Source organism: Balearica regulorum, chromosome 25, assembly GCF_011004875.1.
Source record: "Balearica regulorum gibbericeps isolate bBalReg1 chromosome 25, bBalReg1.pri, whole genome shotgun sequence".
NCBI classification, from domain to species: Eukaryota; Metazoa; Chordata; class Aves; order Gruiformes; family Gruidae; genus Balearica; species Balearica regulorum.
The window spans coordinates 6,748,274-6,773,141 of record NC_046208.1 but is presented as its reverse complement, the minus strand read 5'-3'; the positions used below and the strand labels follow the sequence as shown (position 1 = coordinate 6,773,141).

Sequence of the window (24,868 nt, the reverse complement as noted above, 5' to 3'; positions counted from 1 at the left end):
GAGGAGAGGTGATGGATATGAGGTCACCAGGGTGAGGCGAGAGGTGTGGAGTTACTGACGGGGGGTGACCCGTGTTGAGGTGACCGGTGTGAGGTAACCCCAATGAGGGAAGATGGGTGTGAGGGGACTGATAAGGGGCGATCAGTGTGAGGTAACCCATGGGGGGCGACCGGTGCAAGACGACAGGTGTGAGGTGACTGTGTGAGGTCACTAATGCGAGGTGACCCTGATGAGGACGGCATGTGTAAGGCGGCAGTTGTGAGGTGACCATTGTGAAGTGACTTGTGTGAGGTGAGTGGTGTGAGGTAACCGATGAGGGGTGACCGGTCTGAGGTGAAAGGTGTGAGGTCACCCCTGTGGGAGGGCCCTCGCCCGCACGAGCCGCGGGCAGCCCCCCCGCGGAGGGCGGGGCCCAGGCCTGTGGGCGGGGCAGTGGGCGGGGCCTCCCGGCGGTGGGCGGAGCTGCGCGGAGCCGCCGCACGCGAGCCCGGAGGGGCCGGGGCTGCCGCAGCGCCCGCACCGGTACCGCCGCCCCCCGCCCGCCCCGCTCCCCGCCGCCGCTCCGGCCGGTAAGTGTCCGCCCGCACTTCCGCCGAAGTTTCTCCCCGGTGCCGCAGCGGTGCGGGCTCTGCGGGACGGGATCGCCCGCGCTCCCGCCGAGCCCGTCCCGGAGCCGTTCCCGGGGCCGCTGCCCGAGGTACGATCGTCCCCGGCCGGGGTGGGCGCGGCGGTGCGCGGGGTTGGCCCGGCCGGTTCGACCTCCCCGCCGTGTGCCGGTGCCGGGAGCGGGGCGGGGGGTGCCCGGGGCACGGTTCCCAGCTCCCCGCCGTGCCGGGCTCCCCGGGGCTGCCGGTGCGGTGCCGTGCTCCCCGGAGGCAGCTGGGGACACAGACGGGTGCCGGCGCAGGGGGGCTGCGAAGCTGGCGGGGGACACCCAGGGGCGTGGGGATCCCCCCCCCCCCTCCACCTCCGGTGGTGCGGGGCCACCCCGGGGGTGCAGAGCCGAGCCGCCGGGTCAGAGGTGCCCTCTGGGCGCCGGGGGATGCTCCAGCTCCGCACCCGTGCGTGTGCGCCCGACCGTGGGTGCCCTTGGGGGGTCTGGCCCTTGGGGGGGGTGGCCGGGGGCGCAGGGCTGTCCCCGGTGCAGTTGCGGGGAACGTGCCCCGGGGCTGGAAGCGGGTGGAAGCGGCGTGGCACCAGCCGTGAGCGGCCGCAGGCCCCGCTGCGCCCCCCGGCTTCTCCGTAGCGGCCTGGCCGGGAGCCAGCTCCAGCCGGTCCCTTCTCCGGACTGAATTTCCCCGCCGCGGTCGCAGCGAGCTCCGGGATCCTCCTCCACTCGCTCGCGCTCGCCGCGTGCCGTCGGGGTGCAGCGGCGAGGAGGGGGTTCACCCCGGAGCCAGGGGCGTCAGCGTCGGGGTGCCGCAGCCTTCGCACCCGCAGCTGTGTCGGAGCCGTGCCCGGCTGCTCCCCTGCAGCCTGCTTCGCAAGAGGGGCGGGAGTGATCCCGAAAGAGCTCTGCACATCGCGCAGGGGACAGGCGACATCGCAAGGTGACTGTGGCACGGGGAGGGGGGGGACACACGCGCGTGTGTCACGCGTCGTCGCTTCATGGCCCCCAACTGCGCTGGTGCCTCTGCGTGTCCCTCTGCACTGGGTGCTCCTCGACCGCAGCGCTCTCCTGTCCTCCAGGTGAGAGCGGCTGGGACAGCGGGTGCTGTGGGGTGTCACCCACTGTGGGGTGTCACCTGCTGGGGGATGTCACCCGCTGCGGGGTGTCTGTCAGCGACGTCTCCCTGCGCTGTGGTAGCTGCAGGGTGCTGAAGGACCCCCCGCCCGCTCCTCTGCAGCAGCAAAAACTTCAGTCCTGGAGCGAAGGCTCTCGGTTATTGTGTGCCGAGGTGCTGCTGCAGCTATGTCACTCCTGTGCACGCTGTACGGAAACGCAACCACCGGCAGGAGTCGTCTCCTGCCTGCTGCATTATTCCTCGCTAGCGCAGTGCCTCGGCTGTGTGCTGCCAGGGGCTGCCGGAGCCCCGGGGCACCCTTGGGGCAGCTGGTGCTCTGCGCGTTTGCTGCACTTGGGTGCTTTTGGCCGCAGGGGCTTGGCGGGAAGAAGCGTGGCTTGTGGTGGTCTGCGTGCCAGGGGAGCGCGGGGCACCGGGGGCGGTGATGCACCCAAGGTCATTGAGGCCAAGCAGTGGCAGCGGGACGTCACCTCTGCTGCTCGGGAAGATGCATTCCAGCGAAACACCCCGCTGCCCCCCTAAACCTCAAAGCCCTCTCGGAGCGATGCCCTGTCCCATTCCTGCATCTGGGTGAAGCACAGAAATGGCTCTGACCTTGCCCCATCACCCGGCAGCGAGCCTGGCTCTCCCGTGGCAAGCGCCAGTGCCCCGATTGCCGGGAGCTGGCCCGAAGCCCCGGTGCCCCCGATTCTGCAGGGCAAGGACACGTCCCTCACCGCCTGTTAGCCTGGTGATAGCAGCAGCGAGCCAGCGTCGGCTGCACTGCATCGCCGCCGGCAGCCCTGGCTCTGCACCCCTCTGCCGCGCAGCGCCCGGCACCATGCGGAGTCGTGGGAGGAGGGAGGACATATCAATATATACGTATATATCCTTATATATATATAAGCGTGTGTGTGTGTGTATCCTTATATATATGGTTGGGGAGGGAGTTGCACATCAGCTGCCTTTCTGCCGGCGAGTTGCCCGCATGACGCCGTGCCCGCCGGGTGCGGTGGGATGGTGCAGTGGCAGCATTTGCTGTTGGCCGCTCCCGGGGGAGCTGCGTCCTATTCCATGAGTCCCGGGGTCGGTTACTGGGCTTGAGCTAAAGGCCACCGAAGCGAGCCGGGACTCCTGTTCACCCCCCGAGGGGTGGGAGCATGGCCCTTCCTCTGGCTCGCGGTGGTTTTGGCAAAGCCCCAGCTCCAGGAGCCGGATGACTGCAGCTCCTAATTATGACTTGAGTTTCTCCTTCTCTGGGCTGCGCAGGAGAGCTGCGAGCCAGCAGCCGTGATGTCCCCCAGCAGGATCAATGCCCGAAGCAAATAAACGGGACCCAGTGCCCGCTGGTTTGCAATTCTTCGATTTTTTTTTTTTTTTTTTTTTTCTTACCCACCCCCTGGCAGCGGAGCTCGGCGCTGGGCCTGGCCGTGCTCCTCCTCAGCCCGGCAGCCGCCGTCGCTTAGCCTGTGCCAATAGCCGGAGCCGCCGGTAAGTGCAGTCTGGCAAAATGCTTTTGCCCTTGGCTGCGGTTGGCCTTTCCCTCCCGGGTGAAAACCCGGCTGTTCCCCGGCTCGTCCCTGTGCCGGGCTGCGGCTGCCCTCGACTCGGCTCCTGCCAGAGCCTGCGCTCCCCAAAGTGCTCTTTGATTATTAGCCCTAATAATTGTGTTATCACATCGACTGAAGTGTTTCAGATGCCGAAGCTAATTTTGCTCTTCATGCCTTCCTTCATCAGTAATGGGATTTTGATAACATCACACATCCAAAAGTATTGGATAAACTCAGCATAATTCCCCATTTATTAATTAAACTGTAAATTAGGCAGTGTGTGGCTGGAGTCCGAGATGCCCCACACCGGTGTAATCCTACAGCCAGGGTCAGCGCTGGCCTGTCCCCGCCAGCCCTGGGGATCCCCGTGTCCCAACCCCCCCCGAGCTCGGGGGCTGCCGCGTCCCGGTGGGGCCACCCGCTCCATCGCTCCCTGCGTGCCAGAAGTCAAGCGATGTTCAATCTGCTCCGGTGCCCGGAGGAGGAATCGTAGTGTGCCTGGACTTCGCTGCCAGTCAGACAGTGGGGTCGGGGGGCTGGCGAAGCTCCCTGCCACCCCAGGGTGGCTCTGCTGGTGCCGCAGCCCCTCTGCCAGGGCTTCAGGAGGGAGGAACCGCAGCTGGCTCCACACCCGCTCTCCCAGCGCGGGTAGTCGTCCGACTGCCCCAAAGCCATCACGGCTCGTGGCTGGCAGTTGGGCACCTGCAGCCCCACCTGCCTGGAAGGGGCTCCTGGTGCCGCCGCGACATCCCTCGCGTCATGTGCCGTAAGGAAAGCTGGTGGGTTGGAATTAATCCGGGGAGGTTTTGGCTCCCCGGCCCTTCCCAGCCCTGCAGCAGATGTGGGCTCCGGGCCGGTGCCTCCCCGGGGGATACGGGGAAGCCTGGAGCAAAGCGGGTGCTTGTGGTGTGAGGTGTGGGTGGTGCTGGGGGCAGATGCGGTGCCGCGCTCGGGCACGTCCAACCCCTGAGCCCGCGCTGAGCTGGAGGTGGCCGGGGGGCCGGGGAGGTGCTGCGGGGCTGGGCTGAAGCCACGGGGCTGGGTGAGTGTCTGCGGGCAGTGGGGATGCCCGAGATGCGCCAGTCTGGTTTGGGGTCGGCAGAGCTGATCCGGCAGCCGATGGCGGGGGTCAAGGCATCCCTTGCTGCCCGTGAAACCACCGCGATGCCTCACATCGAAGCGATTCTGCCAAAACCCTCAGAGCTGGGACCAGCCTTGGCAATGTTGCGGCGTGCCGGAGGAGATGCTTCCCATCTCCTCCTGTGGGACACGAGATGGCCCCGGGAACGGGACTCCGATCGAGGGCTGCTGGGACTGGGGATCCCCGAGGTGGCACCGCGGCTCCTATCTGCCTTGAGTGGAGGATTCGAGGAGAAAACAACCCCAAATTTCAGGGCCGTGCATGGATTTACAAGCACGTGGAGGCCCTGCAGGGCTCTCTGCTGTCTCGCTCTGCTCCCAGCAGAGTTGCAGGGTTTTCTCCTGGGACTGAAGCCCTGGGAGAGCCGGGTTAGCGCCTGAGGTGAAGGCGCCGGCGTGTGCCTGCTGCTGCCCACGCACGAGCCCCGTGTTGCTGCCAGCAGCCTGGCTCAGCCGCCGTCTTGTGCCGCAATGAACTGCGGTGCGGCCGTGCCAGGCTCAGCCACTGGTTTGTGCTGGGTGAGAGCCTGATGGAGACCGGCCTGGTCTGGTGGCCCTGGCCGTGGGGACCATCGGAGAGGACGGCGGCTGCTGGCGCTGGTCCGGCAGCAGGTGCTGGAGGCCGGGAGCCGGGGTGCTGTGCAGCTCCCTAGGCAGCTGGGCTGTTCCGGGGGGGGGGAAGAGCTTCACTGGGATGTACCGGCGGAGCAACTCCTCCGTGCAGCCCCGAAAGCGTGCGCTGTTGTGCTTATGCCCCAAAACATCTGGAGCAGCGTAGGAGGCGGCTCAGAGGGGCCGGGGAGGAGCAGAGGACTCTGCCGCAGTGTGCAGGATCTGTCCCCATCGCCCAGGCTGGGCTCCCGGCTCTCGCGGTGGCTTTTTTCCATCTGCGCAAGGTTTATTCGTGAGAGTTGGTTCCCGGTGTCCTGGCCTTGGCGATGCTTCATGTCGTGATTAAATCCCCCGGACTGGTGCAGTGCTGCACCCCCACTCATGCTGTTGTCGTTGTGCCTCTGCTGTCACCTTTCTTGCCCCAAATGCCACCAGGACGGATGGCCCTGGGGACGCAGGGTCATATTCTGCCTCGGGGCTCTCTGCCCCTTGGAGCTGGGTGAGCAGCCGCCAGCACCGCCCCTGGAGGCAGCCGAGCCCCGGCCGGTGGGGAGGAGGGAGATGCCGAAGGTTGGGCACCGCCGCAGCGAGTTTTCTGGATTTCTAACACCGGCCCATCACTACCCCATGCTCGGCTGGGTGCTCTGAAGATCTCACTGGGGGCTGCAGCTCGTCGGGCACAAGAATCCTCATCCATGGAAATGGCATCTCTTGGCTCGCGTCTGCTCGTTTAGCCTGCGTTCGTTTAGCTCACAAGCAGCGCAGGGCGCGTTCTCCCCTGCCTCTGTCTCAAATCGATCCGCCTCGTCTCAGCTCTCTCCTGGAGCAGCTTCTGGCTCTCCTGGCTTCTTTTTTCTAACCCCGTATTGATCAAGAGCCGTCGCTGTTGCATGAGGCCATCGCCGGGGAGTGCCGGCAGCAGGGCAGCGTTGCAGGCAGAGCGGTGCCGACCCGGGGTCGGCAGGATTCGGGTGCTCCAGGCTGTGCGGTGCCTTTCAAGAGCCAGGATAACTCAGCCCATCGCCTTCTGTTGCCCCATTTTGCTGCGCTGGTCTCGCCAGTGGAGCAAGGCACAGCCACCGCGGCATCACCGGCACCGGGGAGCGGGCTGGGTGCCGCCACGGCCCGTCCGCTTTTTTTGGGAAGCGTTTTTGACCATTTGCAGCTTCTCGCGCTGAGTGCGGGCTGCCTGTGCTGGCCGTGGTTGCGGTGAGCCTCGTGGTTTGCATCCATATGGGGTGCTCTGGCGTCCTTGGGGACGGCTGTGTCCCCGCAGCTCAGGGGACTGTGCTCTCCAGCAGCTCCAGACGCCTGTTCCCTGGGTGTCGTGGTGGCACGTGGCGTGTGCCAAAACCCTCTGGATGAAGAGCTGATGGCGAGCGGTGCCTGCGGCTCCCCAGAGAGCTGCAGTGTCCCGCTGGGTAGGAAGGACATGGGTGGTCGGTCCCCTCCTTGGCACAGCACCACGCTCGTGCCACCGCGCCGGGCGCCGGAGAGACCACTGGCTGCTCCCGTCGTGCCCGGGGCGAGGGGCACCCGGACCTCTGGTGGGCCAAGCTCCGTGGCCGCGTGAGCAGGTACCTCAGCGCGGTCTCTCGTTTGCTTCCCAGCTAATTAGCAAGGCAGCTGCCTTCCGTGGGGACTCCAAAACATTGCAGCAGCGCCCGTGGCAGAGAGAAGCCGAGAGCCACAGCAGGGAGTGGGGAGAAGGCGCTTGCCGGCCCCCTCACTGCTGGCACTGGCCTGCGAGTCGGGTCACGGTGCCTGCCCCAGCTCCCGTGGCCGCCCTGCGTCCTTCCTTCACTGCTGGGGCAGCAGCAACGCCGGCAGCGAGGGGTGGTCAGGGCCTGACACACCCCCCCCCACCCCGGGGAAAGGTGGACTTGGGGAGCAGCACCCATGGGTGCCAGGCAAGGCTCTGAGCGCCTGGCCGTGCCCCCCCCCGCGCCGAAGGAGGCGCAGGCATCACGTGCTGTCGCTCACCTCTTCCCCGTTTCACCCCGTGCTGCCCTGATTTTGCAGAGGCGAAGGCACAGAAAGCCCCTGAGCTGTCTGGCCCAGCACCCTGATGCCGCCGGGTGCCAGCGGTGGTCCCCGTGCGGGGTGGTGTCCCCAGGTGGGCACGGCGCTTTGCGGGGGACACCAACCAGTGCTGAAGAGGACCCCGGTACCTGGCGGGGTGCGCGGCTGCCGGGCAGGCGCTGGGCTGGGGTGATGCTGCTGCGCGGGGAGACACTCGGGAGCCGAGCAGGGGGGGCAGGATGGGATCACCCCCTCCCCAGCTCATTGCGCGCCCAGCCCTGTGGGTGCATCGACCTTTAGCCGTCCAGCCGGGGCCGGCGGGAGCCACGCAGCGCTCGGCATAGCCTTCCGGCGGCGGGAGCCGGTGGTTTTTACTTGGGAGCATCAGAAGCCATTAATCTGGTACCCGAATGATGGATGAAGCCTACCCTTAAGACTGCCTTTAACTGTTAGACGGCTCTTGGTTTTGCAGTAAATAACACGGCCACTGTGACAAGAGAGCAGGTCCTCTATCGAAGGCAGGCACCGGCCTCTAAAACTGCCAGTCCTCGCATCTATTTTTTAATTTTTTTATTTTACAAGCTCTCCCCTGTGAGCCCAGGGCTGGGTCCCCCTCCTCCAGGCTGGGGGCTCTGCGGTGAGGAGTCCGGATCCCGGCACGTGGGGCGGCGAGGCCGGAGCTCGTCACAGGGTCCCTGGGGCGAGGATGGGGACCCTGGCCGTGACCCTGCGGCAGAGCGGGGCTGCGCAGGAGATGCACTCACCGTCGGCTGGGCGGCTGATCCAATTTTTACAGGAACTGTGTAATTCTCCAGCATGGCTGTCCCCGTCCCATCCCCCCCCCCGCAATTTCTCCTCTCCTGGGGAAGGGCCCGTGGTCAGGTTTGCCCACCGGCACTTACTGCCGAGCCCCAGCACATTGTTATTTTTAATGAGAGGAGCTGGGTGCCGGCTGGTGATGAGAGGCAGCGAGTGGAGCGTGCCTCGGTGGGGAGGGGGTGCCGGCCGGCCCCGGTCCCCACCCCGAGATGCTGTCGGAGCCCAGCTGGCAGGATGGTGAGCAGCACTGTGGGTCCCAGCGGGTGCTGGCCCAGGCAGCGGCAGAGCAGTCGGGTCCCGGCACGGCTCTGAGCTGGGAGGGCCGATGAGGTTCGCCCCCGTGCCTTGGTTTCCCTCAGCGGGCAGGCAGCCATGCGCCGTTCAGAGCTGCGAGGGCCGGAGAGCTCAGGGGGTGTTTGGCCAACGGCGCTTGCTTGTACTCGGGTGGGGGGCCGGGGGGGCACGTCTCTCCAGGGGTGATGTCTCGGCAGTTGGTGTCCCGTGGCGTCGCTTGCCGCTACCAGAGCATCCTCGCTCCGTCGCACCCCCTTGCCTCTGCTGCTGCCGGCTCCTGTTTCCCAGCTGTATATAAATATCCTGCCATGAAAGCGCTGGGCTGGAGGACCCGCGACTCCCCTGGCCCTCAGCAGCGTAAATCAGGAGGGAGGCGCGAGCGGTGGAGGGTCCCAGAGGGAAAGTGCCCCTCGAGCCCCGGGAGCTGCTGCACCAGCCCGGGGTGCTGCTGACGGAGGGGCCAATCCGGCGCCCCTAATGCAGCAGTTTCGGATTCATGCCGGGGCTGGGGCCGGGCTCTGCCGGGCTGGGTGGGTGCAGAGCCCCTGCGCACCGGGGTCCTGCAGCGTCCCCCTCCCCAGCTCCCCCTCCTCCCCGATCCCTCGGTCTCCCCGTACCCCCGCACATCCCTTCCCAGAAATTCTCTGTTAATTAAATGACCGTTAGAAGCCAAGTCATGTTTTTGCCTTGATTAGCCTCTCCTGTCTCCTTGCTGCGAGCTGAAGCTCCAGCCCAGCGTGGCCCCTCTCTGCCTGACGCTGGACGCGCCGATCCCAAAACAACAGGAGCGTTCAGGGGGGTCTTGTGCGAAGGGCCGGAGGGCTGCGTGGGCATCGTGCCAGCAGGTCTGGCAGGGACGGGATCTCCCCGCCGGCCCTCGTGCTGCCATCCCTGGGAGCAAAACGGCTGCTGGCATCAAGATCTGGCTGGGGCGCTGCCAAATATCTCAGCCGTACCCTGAAATCCCTGCAGCCCCTGGGATGCATCGCAGGAAGGTGCTGGCTCTGTAGTGCTCAGGCTTCCTGCTGACACCGTGGTGGGAGGGGGCTCCAGTTGGGACCAGTTTGGGATTTTCGTTACCAGCCGCCCAAGCCCGAGCGCTGGCACGGGGCAGTGCAGGACGTTTGTGGAGGGCTGGGGCGTCTCCGCGGCTCCATCCCAGCTGGACGACCTACAGCCCGTCGGTTTAACGGGCGCCGCAGCCCCGGCTTTGCCATCCCGTAAAGGAGCACTAGCTCATCGTTCCAGACCTACGATGGCAGCGGCCCTTCGTTAGCTAATGAGCTTCCCCCCCACCCGACTGGGGTCTCCCCGGGACAAGGCAGCACCCAGCACCCTGGGCTGGGAGAGCCGGGGGTCGGGCCCCCCCCACCCGCCTGCCCACAGCCCAACCCTGTGCTCCACCAGCGGCTGCCAGCGCTAATTGCTGCCTCAGCCTCATTAATCTTGATTTGTTGCTGCTTTCTGCCCTCCGTCAGCGCAGCAGGCTTCGTCTTCCCGGAGGGGAGAGGTTTCAGCTGCCAAAGCCGCCCCCGCAGAGGAGCAGGGGGGTTTCCCGCAGCTGGGTCCCCCGAAATCCCCCACCCCGCTGGGGAGGGCAGAGCTTGCCTGGGTGCTGCTGTGGCCGGGGACATCCCCATCCTTCTGTGCGCCCCCAAATTCCCTTCCTGGGTCTGGTCCCTCGTGCAACATCTGGGCTGATGAGGGCAGGAGTGCAGCGGGGTGGGGGGGCTGGTGGAGAAGGGTCCCGAGGAACCTGGGTGGGCGATCGTGGGGGTCAAATGCCTTTTTTTTCCTTTTTCTTAAAATAGTGCAAACCTTGCTGGTTTCCCCATTTTCCCCAGCCTGTTTGCGTAACCCAGCGGGGATGATTTGCTGGTGGGTGAAGACCCCCCCCGTTGCTTGTCTGCACACCCTGCTTCTCCCTGCGTGGTCCCCCAAAAACCGCCTCACCCACCAGTGACCTCTCCCCTATACCCCCCCCATCCATCTCCGGTCCTGTCCCGTCGGTGGGTGCGGAGGCGGAGGAGTCTCTGCCCAGGGCAGCGGGAACCCGCGACGCTCTGCCGAAGGGACCATCGCGGCAGAAACCCCAAATCCCCCTTTTTTTTTTTTGGCTTGCAGCAACCCGGGGGCTCCCTGGAGCGGAGCCTTTTGCAGGAGGAGGAGGAGGAGGAGGGATGAAGGGCTCACGAAAGGGATTTTTCTGGGATCAGAACTGCTTTTCCCAGTACAGGAAATGTCCCGGGGATGGGTGGGGATGGGATCGCTGGCTCTAGCCTGGGATTTCCATCCTGCCAGGCCCTGGGGTGCTGCTGCAAATGGAACTCAGCCTGGCTGGGTAAACGGGGAGGGGGGGGCTCGTCCCTCGGGAGCACGGCAGAGCTGGAGCCAGCTCCCCCTCGGTGTAAATCAGCAGAGCTCCTGCACGGGCGACCAAGCCAGAGGGGTTTACACCAGCAAGGGGCCAAAGCCCCAGCGGGGCTCGTGTTGGGCTCCGTGCACCTCGGACGGGCTTTGGGAGCCGGAGGATCTGCCGGATGCGGCCCCTGGGCGCTGTGCTGGAGATGGGGCCTGGTGGCTCCTTCTAGGCCAGATGTTTGCAGCTGGGGGGGCCGCCAGCAGGGGGGTGGTGGATCGGGGGATCCAGGGTAACGCCTTGCGGGGTGCAGGGGTGTGTGTTAGGGAGTCTGGGGGTGATGCGTGGTGCAGGAGTGTGCCTTGGGGGGGCTGGGAAGCTCAGGATGGGGCACGGGATAATGTCCCGTGGGACGGGGGGTGCTGCAGTGGTGGGTTTGGGGGGCACTGCAGGGCGCAGGATAATGCACAGGGGGTCCGGGGGCAGCACCCGGGGGGGCTGCAGGGACAAGGTGCCGCAGGGGCGGTGTAATTGGGTTGCAGGGGTGAATGCGTCGTTGGGGGGGGGTTCTCCCTGCTGCCGGCACGTGGGGTCTCTGCAGCGGCCGCCTGAGCGAAGCCCACCCCGTCCCGCCCTGTGGGGAGCTCCCGGCTGTTTTGGAGGGTGCGGGTGGGTCCTGCCGCACCCATCAGAATCCCCCGGTGGGTGCCGCTCCCGGGACAGGAGCTGGGGTGTCCCCAAGGGTTACAGGGCAGGAGGGGGTGGCGGGGGCCCCTTCCCAGCCGGTAATTACTAACGATGCCTTAACCCACGCTTGTTCTTGGGCCAAGGACCCAGAGAAATGGTTATTTATAACCGTCTTTATTTATTTACATCCTCAAGACACCGGGGCCTTGGTGGACGGATGGCAGGGGGTGGCGGGGGGCAGCTCCAGACCAGCGCGGTTTTGTGGGGGGAATAAAGAGGAAACTTCACGCGCTGGCGGAACAGCAGCGAACGTCCTCGGCGGGGGGCAGCTGAGCAGTGGTTGCAGGGGACAGCCGTGATGGCGGGAGGCTGGGATCCCTTCCCACCTCCAACCGGGACGGTGCCGACGGCCGCCCCAGCCCTGCCAGCATGCAGAAAGGAGGGGAAGAAAAAAAAAAAAGAAAAATTGCAAAAGAAGGACAAAAAAAAAAAAGGCAAGTGGAGCCATAGCAGGACTGCATTGCAGTGCTGCCGGCCAAGGCCCCTGCCCTGCTCGGCTGCCCTCAGACCCTCCTCGCAGCACTGGGGTGGCCCGACCCAGCGTGGGGCAGGGGCAGGGTGCTAGGATGGGGACAGGATGCTGGGACGGGCCCTTCTGCCTGGGAATCTGCTCATGGGGCTGGGAGCAGCTCCGCATCCGCAGCCGAGGGGTTGGGCCCCCCCCACCCCCCCCACCCCCCCCACCCACTGTGCGGGGTGAGGAACAGGGGATGTGACCAAGGACACCTGGTGAGGTGGTGGCAGAGTGGGGACGGGGACTGGCGGGTGAGGGGCCATGCCCAAGGACACGCTGCCCCACACGCTGCACCCTGGCTGCCCCCCCGGCACCCTGCCCCACACCTGCCCCAAGGCACCCCACCCCCGCCCCATACTGCCCAGCCCTGACCCCTCAGGGGGTGGGGGGGGGAGCAGGATCAGCCCCCCCATCCCTGCGGCAGGGGCTGCAGCGTCCCACGGGGCTCCAGGGCACCCAGGCAGGGGGGCAGCGGCAGGGTCCTCATGAGCCTGTGCCCCCCCCGCTCCCTCCTGTGCCTCAGTTTCCCCCCCCAGTCCTCAGCTCCACCAGCACACGGTGAGCACACAGACTGCTGGGGCGAGGGACAGCGCAATTAATGATGCCAATTATCTTGCCCTGTTCAAAAGTAGCCACTGCAGTGAGGCCTGATGCTGCCTGCACCCCCCCCAGCCCTGGGCAGCACCCCAAAGCCCTCTAACCCCCAAAGCAGTGGTTCCCCCAGCCCAGCGCCCGCATGGCAGCTTGTGTTGTGTCCCCCCCTCCCCATCCCCCCCCCGCCACCCACGCCCGCTGGGACGGGGTTTCCTTACTGCCTTATAAATTATTTCCAGAATCAATCAGCAGCTGCTCGCGGCAGCGCTGCGAGGGGGGGGACACGCTGTCTCAGTGTCCCCGCGGCGCGCAGGGGTTTGCGTGGTAAATGTGCAGGCACACAAATGCGTGGGTGCTCTGTCTCCTTCCAGGGGCGTGCAGATGTGTGCACGCTCATGCACACATGTGCAAACATGACCCATAGCAGCTGTGCGCACACATGCACGCTGGCACATAGAGGACGTGTGCAAACGTATCTACATGCGAGCTCACACGCAGCCTGCAGGCGTTGGCACGCACACACCCATGTGGGTACACACTCCCCGCCATGTGCACGAGCACTTGCAGAGCCACACGAGTGCTGCATGTGTGCACAAGCAGTTGCACCCAGACACATCTGTGAGCAGGTGTTCTCATGCACCTGTATGGCCAAACGCACACACCTGCCAGCACTTGCGCGCGCACACACACACACGCACTGCCTCTGCAGAAGCACTTTGATCCAGACACATATGTGTGCACATCCTGTGCACAAGCACTTGCACACACACACACTTGCATATTGTACAAGCACTTGCATAAGTGTGCATACCTGCATACATGCTTGCACATCCCATGCACAAGCACTTGCACATATGCACAGACACGCATGCCGTGCACACCCGATGCACAAGCATTTGTACAGACACACGCCCCCCCCCATACCTACACACTCAGCCATACGCACAGATGCATGCACACTGCACCAGCATTTGCATCCTTCCCCATACACAAGCACTTGCACACCTGTGCGCGCACACGCGCAGGCTGAAGCACGTGCCACGCTGCAGGTGCTCAGCACCCCACGCCCCTCACCGTGCCCCTACCACGCTGCCCTGTCTCCAGGGATCGCAGCTCGTGCAGCGGGATGTGAGCAGCATCGCAATCGCAGCCTGCGCCGTGCCGTGCTGCAGAGCGCTGCAGCGGGGCTGCAGCAACCACACGCCTGCAGCACGGGGAGCCCCGGCACCCTGGAGGGCAGTGCTGTGCTGGGTGCCCAGGATGTGGGTGCTGGAGTGGGGGGGGGGGGAGTTGGCTTGCCTGGGTGCCCCACGCTGGGTGCTGCCCACCCTGTAGTGCACCTTTGGGTGCAGAGCAGGTGCCACAGGCTGTGTCATGACAGGGTGCTCCCTTGGGATGTCCCCCACCCTGCTGGCACCCTTGCTTTGCACCTTCCATCCTTGCTGCGCACCCATGGGTGCTCGCATGGCGTCGGGGGCCTGGCCCCTCACCCGCGCCCTATGTCAGTGGGTGCAGGGCAGAGCCAGGACTCAACTTGCCCCCGACCTGGTGCAGGATCAGGCACCTGAGGGCAGGAGAGGGGCACGTCCCCCTGCCCAGCACCCTGCAGAGCTGTGGGTGCCTTCGCTGGGGGCTCGGGGCTGGCGGCAGCATCCCCCACCGTGGGCACTCAGCCCTGCCTGGGGTCTTTTTTTTTTTTTTTTCTTTTCCTTTTTCCCAAACCCGTCCCGCTTTGGCAGAGATCCGCGGCTTGTGCAGAAATACAGGTCAGGTCAGGGAGCGAGTGTTGCAAAAAAAAAAAACCCGCTGCCTCGCCTGCAGTGAGCTGGAAAGTGCCCAGTGTGCCCCCAGCAGCAGCTGCTCGCCGGCCTGCGGCTCCTCCGCCAGCTCTGCTGCCTCCTCGCAAACCCCGTTTGCGTGGCCCGTGATGGGAGAAAACCCCTCGTGGGGTTTTTTTCTTGCAGCAAAAGCCCCGCTTGGCTCTGGCTGCCCCACAAGGGTAAAACCCCAACCGGGGGGGGGGGTTTAATGGGATGAAAAGCTGTTGTGAGATCGTAGCGGGGCTGTGGGGAGCTGCTGGCCACGTGGCAAGCAGGGGACAGCGTCCTGCCCCATCTCTGTCGCTCCCTAAAAAGGGGCTCTGTGCCAACCCTTTCTTCCCAGCAGGCTGGCTTGCAAGGATGCTTGCAGCTCCCAGTGCCGCCCAGTGCCACCCAGTGCTGCCCAGTGCCCTTGGGCATCCAGCTGCTGGCACCAATGGTGACTCCAGCAAACAGGTGAAAAAAATGAAAGGCCGGGTGTCCTCGGCTGCTGGAAAGGTTTGGGGAGCCCCTGTAGCCCTCTGCATTAAATAACCCCCCCATGGGGCGGGGGTTAAATACAGCAGCTCCTGATTCACTGAACCTTCTGACCCCGGAGCAGGACGTGGGGAACCTCCAGCATCTTGCTCCAGTCCCCCAGTGCCATCTGCCACTGAGTTGTGGGGAGTTGGCCAATGCGTCGTGGCAGTGCGATGCTGATTCTGGTCTTTGCAGCGGTTGCGGCCACTCCATCGAGCGTGAAGGTGGCCGTGTCCGAGGTCCAAGGGCAGGAGAAGGAGCTGGTGGAGCATGGAGAGCCTCTGAGATGCTCAGCATGTTTGGGGGGGGCTCCAAGCAGAACAGGTCCAAGCTGGTTGACTTCCATAGATGTCCAAGATGGATAAATCCACAGGAGGAGCTGGTGATTGTGGTCCATGCTGGTCTTAGAGCTGCAGGCTGGGGAGGAGGGATGCTCCTGAGGTCCAGGACCTTGGTGGTTGCATATTCTGAGTTACCATGTCCTGCACGTGAGACTTGAGGTCAGGCAGGGGTCTGACGTTGCCTTGGGTGGAGGGACCCTGTGGTGGTCTCTGAGGACCCACCCACACCGCAGAGAGACAGCCCCGAGCATCCTCCTTGGCTGTGCTGCAGGGTGTACCCAGCCAAGATGGGTCACCTCTGGATGAGTCCCTGCTGATGCCGTCAAAGTCCTTCATCCGCTGTGGGCACAGAGTGGGACCAGACCCCACTGTCCACCTGAAACCTTTGGGGTTGGGACATGGGGGTGACTGCAGGAAAAAGCTGGGAGGCTTGAAAGAGCCTCTGGGAAGACACCGCGATGCTGGCGTTTTGACTGCTCTCATCCAACCATCTTCATGCCCTATGGGACAAGGTCATGTCTCTGCCCCCTCGCTGCTGTGCTCCGTGAGTGTGAGCACTGATCCTCTGCCGCTCTCCTGCCCTGACATGGCGGGGGAGTTGGGGGGGTGAGGTGCTGTGGGATTCACCCAGGAATGGCATCTGCTGGACCGTTCTCATGCCAAGTTGCAGGCTGATAACCTCAAGCAACCAAAACTCCTGGCCCAGGTCCCCCAAAGCATGAGCTCAACCAAACCCATGTCTTCGGGCTTGGTGGTTTTTCCCCCCGCCTTTCATGAAATTTTTGTGGCGTTAGGAAGATGCCGAGCTCATGAAAAACATGGGGAAAAAGAGTAATTGGTGCATCCCGTAGCCATCCAGCTGCAGGGGCTGGCTGCTGGAGCAGCTCTTGGGGATGCTCGGGGGTGGCGTGGGCTCACAGGAAAACATCTGCAAAACCTCCATCGATGGGCACCGGGAATGTTTTCCAGCTGAGTGTTGCCTTTGCTATTTGCAATTTGGCCTCTGATTTACAGTAATTGGGGCATTTACAATAAACAGGCATTTTGTGCCCATTGCAGACAAACCGCACCACCAAGAGTCACTCCTTGCACTTTCAAAAAGTGAGTTCCTGATATGCGTGGCTGTGAAAGAAAGACACACGCTGGGTTTCAAAATCCAGGAAGGACCCCCAGAAAAGACCCAAAACCAGATAAAAAAATAGCCCCCGAGCTCCCCACCTGCAGAAGGGTTATTTACTGCAGCTCTTTCCTCTGCCAGGTGGGATGGATCCCAGCAGCTCTGCCTCCAAGAGCTTGGTCCTGAAGGAGGTAGCGCCAGGTTTTACTCCCAGTTTGGGATGTCGCCCGTCGTGCTGCACACGGGGATGTGTGTGGGGAGAGGATGACACACACACACACACACCCCCCCACCCCCCCCCACACACCCCCACCCCCCCCCACCCCCCCCCCACCCCCAGCCGTGAGCCAGCAAAGGGGTTTTTCCAGCCCCCCTGTCCCCTGCCCGGTGCTCCCAGCAGTGCCGGTGCCGGATGCCTTTCTGTTTGCCGTAACTTTTGGCATTCCTGCTGCAAAGGCTGCTTCGGGAGGGATGAAGGACGAGCCCGCGGTGATGCTCCCAGCTAGCCCATGGTGCTGGGGTGCTGTGGGGAGGGGTCGTGCTGGAGCCCAGCTCGGCTCCCAGGCTCAGGGTGACGGGGGGGGGGGGGTCGGGTGAGGGGCTGGGGACCTGCCCCAGGGAGTAAGACCTGCCACCAGCCTGGTTTTTAAGTCCACTGGATGCTGCCAGCAGCCCCAGAAGCTTTCAGCCCTGCCGTTGGTGTCTGAAGCTTTTTCTAAGCGGAGACATTGGGGTGGCGAAGCCTTTGCTCATGGTGGGGATCTTCGCAGGGTGGGCGTCACGTAATTAACCTGTTTCGACGTGAGAAGGGCTGTGTCTGCCTGGCACCGGGTCTCCCTGCTTCAGACCCTGCTGGGCTGGAGCAAGGGGTGCAGGAGCCTGGCAGTGAGCTGAGCACCTTCCCCGTGCCCCATCAGGGAGCGGGGCTGGCTGGGGGAGTTGGGCTCTGCAGGGTCGGGAGGTGGACAGGAGCCTTGAGCCACCCAGGACACGGTATCTGTGACGTGTTGAAAGGGCTGACCCTTTGACGTGCACGCTGAGCCCTCCATGGCTATGTAGAGCCGGTTCTTCCCTACTTTCATCCATCCTCAAATGTGCCCTGCAAAAACCCCCGGGGCTGGAAGAAAAGTAATGATGTGCTCTTCTTCATCCTTGGAAGCTCTCCCAGGGCTGGGAGCAAGTCCTGAGGGTCCCACACCAGCACTGGGTCCCTGCATAAAGCGAGAGCTGGCTGCTGCCATGTGTTGGGTCTGCTGGTGCCTGATGCCTGGGTCCCTGCCTGAGAAAAGGAGAAGTGTGGGGGCTGGCTTTCTCCAAACTGACCTCACTCATCTCTCCTGGGGGGGTGCAGACACCCCTTCCCTCATCCCATGGGGTGAACCTCTCCCCTAGGAGAGTCCCAGATGTCCCAAGGAGGCTCCAAGCCAGCACCAGCATTGACGTGATGTTGAGTGATGCTCCTGGTGGCTTTGGAGATGTCAAGGGCCAGGAAACCTGGGGGTTGACTGGGATTCCCATTGCTTATGAGGGAATCCAGCAGTCTGGCCTCTCATGTCCTTCATAACCACTGGGCTCTACACCCCTCTAGCAGAAGACCAAGTGCCCTGTTGTAGCCCTCCTGTCAATGCAGATATTGTCCTTGGTGCAGATGGCTGCTCAGGGACGCAGCCTGGGCATGGGGAGGGGTGGTGGCAGCAGAGACGTGGGTGACCACTGAGGTGACGTTGTGTTTCAGGGAGCCCCTGACCCACCATGACGTTCAAGCAAGCGTCCATGATGGCCCCGGAAGCCATGGCCACCACAATGCCCATGGCCACAATGGAGAACTCCACTGAGGCCGCAGGGCCAGGCGAGAGCAAGGAGGACATGTTCACCAAGCTGAGGGACAAGTTCATGAATGAGCTCAACAAGATCCCCTGTGAGTAGCTGCCTCCTTTTCCAGGTAGCCCCTTCCTCATGACCCCACCACCACTCCAGTCCTGGTGCAGGACATGGGACGAGGCAGTGGGGTGGCTGGGGCCAGGAGGGAGCTGCGGGGCCGACCACGATACTGGCTTTTGCCCACAGTGCCACCCTGGGCCCTCATTGCCATTGCGGTGGTAGCCGGACTCCTCATCCTCACCTGCTGCTTCTGCATCTGCAAGAAGTGCTGCTGCAAGAAGAAGAAGAACAAGAAGGAGAAGGGCAAAGGCATGAAGAATGCCATGAACATGAAGGACATGAAGTCAGGGAACCAGGTGATGTTCTTCTGGACTGCTTGGCTGTGTCTTGGGCTTGGTTTTGTAGGATGATCCCTCCAGTTGAGTTACAAACTATGTCAGGGCACTCATAGCTCAGGCGGCAGAGGGGGATGGAGCCACCAGGATCCTGGGATGGGGAGCCTGGAGCTGAGACAGCAGCACTGTCCTCTTCCAGTGCCTGGTGGCCTCGATGGGACCAGGCTCAGGCTGCCCTGGACAGACTGATGCTTCACCTGAACCAGCAAATGTTAACTGAATCCCTTGGGTCTCTTTGCCTTCCTCTGAGCTGCTCTCTCATTCCTCTGTGCCTTTAGCTGAGAGGGGAGGACCACCAGGGCAGAACCCCCACCAATTTGGGGGTCCCCAGAAAGCCTCAGGAGGCAGGTGCTGGTGCATGGAGTGGAGCTGGGACCGTCTCCCCGTTATGGGGGGGGCCAGGAGGGGACCAGCAGGAAGAAGGCTTTGGTACCAGCGAGTTTGGGGCAATCTTGGCCATTTCAATTCATCAGCCCAACCCAGGGCCATTTGGAGGGGGTGGGAGATTTTTGGGTGTCCATTCCTGCTCTTTGGAGCCACGTGGGCACCATGGGCATGCAGGCAGGCTGGAGAGATGAGTGCGGAGTGGAGATGCTCCATCATACCTGTCCATCTGCATGCCCCCGCGGGGGGGGTGGGAGATGTGGGCTGATGGAGGGCGAGGGCTGCTGTCCCCTGAGGCTCGATGGGACTGTACAAACCCCAATTCCCCATCTCATCGTGGGTCCCTTGTCGATGCTCTCCATAACGTTTCTCTCTCTTCCCTCCGCTCTTGCCATCCTCCCTCCCTGCTGCCCCATCTGCGTGTTCCCTCTCCATCCTGGGACACCCTCCACGGTAGGTGCCTCCCTTCTCCATCAGCCGCTTCCAGGGTGGGACGGGGGACCTAGGGACACGTCAGAGAGGTGATAAGGAGCCGGGGCTCGCACCCCAGGGACGGTGGCTTGGAGAAGCTTGGTGAGGGGTGGCTTTACCTTAGGAGAACTAGGTGATAGTTCTATGACTCAGCTAATAGAGCCTGGAAATGGCCCTGCTAAGCCCTTAGCACCCGCTGTAGCACTCCCCCAACCATGGCTTGGGGGTGAGACTGTCCCTGCACTCATCTGCAGTGGGTTGTTTGCATGCAGCCACCCCCCCTGCAAGCACCAAACCTCCCTCCTCTGGAGCTGCCCCATGTCCCAGCGCCCCGAGGCAGCCCCCAACGCCATCGTGGCTGGACCAGCACCCGGGGCTCCCTGGCAGAGCCGGTCCACCCCAGGGCTGCTCTGCTGGTGCTTTATGTCTCCAGCTCAGGGGTTCTCCTCGCCCCTCATCGGGACAACCCAGGGCTTGAGATGTTGGTAGGGTTAGGGTGCCAGAGGTCCCCGGGGGTGTGGGGATGGGGACACTGGGCTGTGACCCTGCTGCTGAGCCAGGCACCTCGGCTGCCATTGCAGGACCAACAGGATGATGATGATGCAGAGATGGGTCTGACGGAAGGGGAAGGCGAGGAGGAGGAGAAGGAGCCGGAGAACCTGGGAAAACTGCAGTTCTCACTGGACTACGATTTCCAGGCAAACCAGGTGATGGAGGGGCCGGGGCTTGGCTGAGGAGGTGGGCAATGGGGTTTGCCCAGGGAGGGTACTTGAGAGGTTGGACCTGGCTGGCATGGGAGAGAGGGAGAGCTGGGTGCTGTGCCATGGGGAGTCCTGCCCCACATTGGGCTGGAGACGAGCCCTTGGCATCTGCAGTGCGTAGCTAGGCCGTCTCACAGAAGACATCCCTCTCCCCTCTTCAGCTGACAGTGGGGATCCTCCAAGCTGCCGAACTGCCAGCTTTGGACATGGGTGGCACCTCAGACCCGTACGTCAAGGTATTCCTGCTCCCTGACAAGAAGAAAAAGTATGAGACCAAAGTGCAGAAGAAGACACTCAATCCTGCCTTCAACGAGACCTTCACCTTCAAGGTGAGCGCCTTCCTACCCACAACAGGAGACCTTGTCTCCCACTCCCATCTTTCCCCTGACTGTGTGCTGGTCCTGCGTTTTGACCCTCGCTGCTGGAAGCAGGTGGTCCTGGCTTGAGCTCCTCTGAGCTCATTGCCAGCCCGGTGGCCCTCTTTGCGCAGGTCCCCTACCAGGAACTGGGTGGGAAGACACTGGTGATGGCCATCTACGACTTCGATCGCTTCTCCAAGCATGACATCATTGGTGAGGTGAAGGTGCCCATGAACACAGTGGACCTGGGCCAGCCTATCGAGGAGTGGCGAGACCTACAGAGTGGTGAGAAGGAGGAGGTGAGAGAGGGCGCAAGGCCCTCGGTCAGCTGAAACCCTTGGCTGGGGGTGTTGAGATGCTCTGCTTTCTGGGCCATCCCACAGTGCTTGGGACAGCAAGTGCAGTGGGGTCCCACCTGGGTACCATGCACGTCCTGGCCATGTGCACTGGCAGGATCTGCCCCTGTTGTTCCCCTGTGGAAAAGCCTTTCTGTAAGAAAAATGAAGACTATGAATGTCTTGAGTGCTGCACTGGGGCTGGCCTGCCCCAGACCCAAGTCATCAAACCCTTGTGGTGGTCCATGGGGTGGCAGCTTGTGCCTGCATTGAAGATTGAGCAGGGTTTAGGGAGACCTGCATGCGAGACCATGTTTCAACACTGCAGTACCATGCATTGGCAAGGCTTTGATATCTGCTCCCTGCTCTGCTTGGCAGCCAGAGAAGCTAGGAGATATCTGCATCTCCCTCCGGTACGTGCCCACAGCCGGGAAACTCACTGTCTGCATCCTGGAGGCCAAGAACCTGAAGAAGATGGATGTTGGGGGTCTCTCAGGTGGGTGTCAGCTCATGGGCATCCTCCTCCTGCCCCTCCTGGGGCTCTCGACATCCTTTATTGGAGGAGGACACTGGGACCATCAGTCTGGCAGGGCTTGGGGAAGCCCCCTCCAGGGCCTGGGACCTCCTGCATCAGAGGCAGCCCAAGGTCTGGCTGGAAGGCGAGGGGAGATGGGGATGGGATGACCCCGACCCTTAGGAAGGACATAGTGAATTTGGTCCGCCGCTGTGCTGAGGTCCAGGATGCTGCAGGACCTGGGTGGTGAAAATGCTCCTCTGCCATTTGCTCCTGGTCCTGCTCCTCCTTGACTTGGAGCTGAGGACCTCAGTCAATGGCATGTTTCATGCTAGAAGCGTCTTCCAGGGCTGAGCTCTCTGCCCAGGAATCCTCAGCTCTCTCCAGACCTGCCTTAACCAGAAGAGCAGTACCTGCATGGCTGGAAGGGTTCGGCTTTATTGCTGGGGTGTCCGGCTCCAGAAATGGGCGTGACAGGCCAGCACCTGCAGGTGTCACTGCACTGTCCCCAGCTCTCCTACAAGGAGACCCACAGGATGCAGAAGAGCTCGACCCCTCGGCCAGTTGCTCCCACGAATCCTCTCCAGCCTTTTGGCTTTGGCCTCCATCCACAAACCTCAGAGCACCTTTACTTGTGGAGACCTCATCAGCCCACCGTGCACCTCATCTTGGGCTGAGACTTCTCCTGGGCATCTCAGCCCTAGCTGTTGCACTCTCCTGCCCCACCCAGATCCCTACGTGAAGATCCACCTGCTGCAGAACGGCAAGAGGTTGAAGAAGAAGAAGACCACAGTCAAGAAGAAGACCCTGAACCCCTACTTCAACGAGTCCTTCAGCTTTGAGATCCCCTTTGAGCAGATACAGGTTCGTCTGATGACTTTCCTGGGAGGCAGGCAGGGTGGGGGTGACGGGGGAAGTCCCACAGCTGCCCGAGCCCATGTCCCAGCCTTTCCACCAGCCTAAGTAGCTCCTGCTGAGCTTCTGATCTGGTCATCTATAAAATAGGTCCAGTCCTAGCCTGGGCCTGGGCTGATGCTGAGGGCAGGGACAGAGGTGGGAGGCTGGGTAGGGCCCATGGGAGATGCAGCCCCAACCCAGATCATGGCTAGAATGGGGCTTTCCTCTGCTCCTGGCCCTACAGTGCTCACCCCAGGCGTAGCAAGGACCCCCACAGTGGTCCTAGGGGCATTTTGGACCATTGGTAGGTGCCTTCTACCCCTCCATGTCCTGCCCTAGCCTCTGCACGAGCCCCTTGCCCCAGCCCAGCCCCGTCAAGCTCTGTAGCCCATAGCTCTTGCCCAGCCCCACACCACCCCTTGGTGCCCTTTCCCAGGTGGCCATGTCAGGACAAGCTGGGCCCTCACCGTGGCTCTGCAGCCCTGGGCTCCTCGGGGAAGGAAGTGGAGGAAGCTATGGGCATAGAGGGGACTCTGCCCCAAAACGGGCCATTGCGGGTCTCAGCTTTGGGGGATCCCTGGGGTGTGCTGTTGAGCCGCCTGGGGCTGTGGACAGCATGGAGGCTGTGGAGCAGTCACAGCCGCTGTGCCTTTCCACCCCCTCTAAAGAAGGTTTCCTCCTTTAGAAAGTGCAGGTGGTTATCACGGTGCTGGACTATGACAAGCTGGGGAAGAATGAAGCCATCGGCAAGATCTTCACGGGCTGCAACGCCACCGGCACGGAGCTGCGGCACTGGTCCGACATGCTGGCCAACCCCCGGCGGCCCATTGCCCAGTGGCACTCGCTGAAGCCAGAGGAAGAAGTAGATGCAGCTCTCGGGAAAAACAAATAGGAAGATCTGCCGGCCAGCGCAGCACGGCACTGTGGACAGTCAAAACGACCCAGAGCTACTGATACCTCAGTTACGCAACCTTTGGTTTTGGTTTTTTTTTTTGTTCTGTTTTAAGCTGAAATACCCTTTGATGGCTGTGGAAGAGTTCCCAGACAGTACCAATAGCTTCCAGGGGAAGAGGTTAAAAACACGGATGGTTCTTTTTGTTCTTCAGCATTGCTCCCTTCTGCTGCATGTCCTGTCGCATCCGCCCGCAATCCCTTCCAGGTGCAAAGCCACCGTCACGCCTGGGACCTTCCCCGGCGGCCATGTCACCAGCCCGCAGCACTGCTGCCGCCATCCTTCCCTCGGGCTCACATGGGGAACCGTCGAACGTTGCGTGGAGGCGATACCAGAGCCTGATCGTGCGAGATGACCAAACCCACTGTGCTTGCTTGGGACATGGACAGCTGCATGGACGTCAAACTGGTGGAGAAGACCCTCTGCAGGAGACCGAGGGGGGGGTCCTGGTCCTGCTCTGCCTCCCTCCGTCTGGGAAGGGCAGGAGCCGTGGTTTCAGGCTGAGGGCGGCCAGGTGCCCCCGGCCAGCTCCAGGTTTGGCTCCTTCTGGGCAGAGGTTTGCAGGGACGGCGGGGTCCCGCGGCGGCCAGCCTGGCAGTGGGTGCCGAGCCCTCGGCGTTGCAGCTGGAGCCGCAGGGGCCGGTGTGAGTGTGGGGAGCCCCAGGATGGGGGTGGGGTGGGGTCTGCTCTGAGGAAACACGTGGTGGGATCTGCACGCAGTGGCGGCGCAGTGCAGACTGCCACCACCTCTGCTGTGGCCGGCACGTCCCCAGAGGCTGGGTGAGGACAGCACTGGGTGATTTGCATGCGTGTCCCACCATGCTTGGTTGAAACTTGTAGATCTAGATGCTTCCACAAGTCAGGTTTACACTGAGAGGTCTCCAAATGTGAGGGCGGCAGCCCCCCAGAGCGGTGCCAGGTGCCTCCCCAAAGGCCGTCGCTCAGCCCCATCGTGGGCACCCCAGCGCAGCTCCAGGGCAACCGGGGGCTATGGGGAGCCCCAGCCCCCCCACCGCATCCCACCGCTGTGAAGCAGGTGGGGAGGGTGCGAGCAGCCCATGGCCGACAAGGGACCAAAGCCCCCGACCCCCACAAACTGCTGCTCCTCACCGTCGGCTGCTGAATCCACCCGGTCCCGCTCCCCCCAGGGGTATAAGCCATATCCATGTTGTGACGGTGGGCAAGAGATTCTCCAGGCCACTCCTCCCACCACGGGGCGAGCCAGGACCAAGCCCCTGAGCTGGAAAGCCAACGTCATTCTCCGCTGTGGGGAGAGGGGCCAGTGGCCCTGCCCAGTTCAGCCCAGTCTGTACTGGAGCACTGACATGAGCTGGTGTCCCTGTCCTGGCTCCGACTCCCCAGCAGCCTCGTGCTCCCCGCTTCACTTTCCTGGACTTGGTTGCAGGAGGTTTCGGCAGGGTTAGGCAGAGAAGGGCGTCGCGTCTTCAGCCAGCGGGTTGGGCAGTGGAGCTGAGCTCCGGGGTGCAGCCAGGGATGCCCAGGGCATCGGAGATGCTGCTGGGGCGGGGGGGGGTGTGTGTCCAATGCCCAGGCTGGGACCTCAGTGCAGGGGGCAAAGTGCCAAAGCTGAGCTTGCCCCGGGGCCGTTGGGTGCTTCGGCAGCTCCCGGCAGCCCTCGTTTCCTGAAGGGCATCTCAGCCCTGGCTGGGGGTGGGGAGATGATGGGAAACTTGGTGGCAGCCGCAGCTCAGGGGGTTCAGGTTGGACATGGGGATGAGCTCCTTAC

General features: G+C 63.0%; 1 protein-coding gene across 2 annotated transcripts; it reads left to right on the top strand.

The window, feature by feature from the left end:
- The first annotated feature begins 447 nt into the window (after positions 1 to 447).
- Positions 448 to 23,768, top strand: SYT2 (synaptotagmin 2). Of its 2 annotated transcripts, none has more exons than XM_075775989.1 (9): positions 448 to 569; positions 17,908 to 18,090; positions 18,240 to 18,409; positions 19,894 to 20,010; positions 20,226 to 20,393; positions 20,555 to 20,722; positions 21,137 to 21,254; positions 22,003 to 22,136; positions 22,855 to 23,768. In XM_075775989.1, exons 2-9 carry the CDS (start codon positions 17,925 to 17,927, stop codon positions 23,059 to 23,061), a joined length of 1,248 nt encoding a protein of 415 aa, XP_075632104.1. In that variant the 5' UTR covers positions 448 to 569; positions 17,908 to 17,924; the 3' UTR covers positions 23,062 to 23,768. The 2 variants fall into 2 exon arrangements, with proteins under 2 accessions (XP_075632104.1, XP_075632105.1); XM_075775990.1 differs by lacking the exon at positions 448 to 569 and adding an exon at positions 598 to 697.
- The last annotated feature ends 1,100 nt before the right edge of the window (positions 23,769 to 24,868 follow it).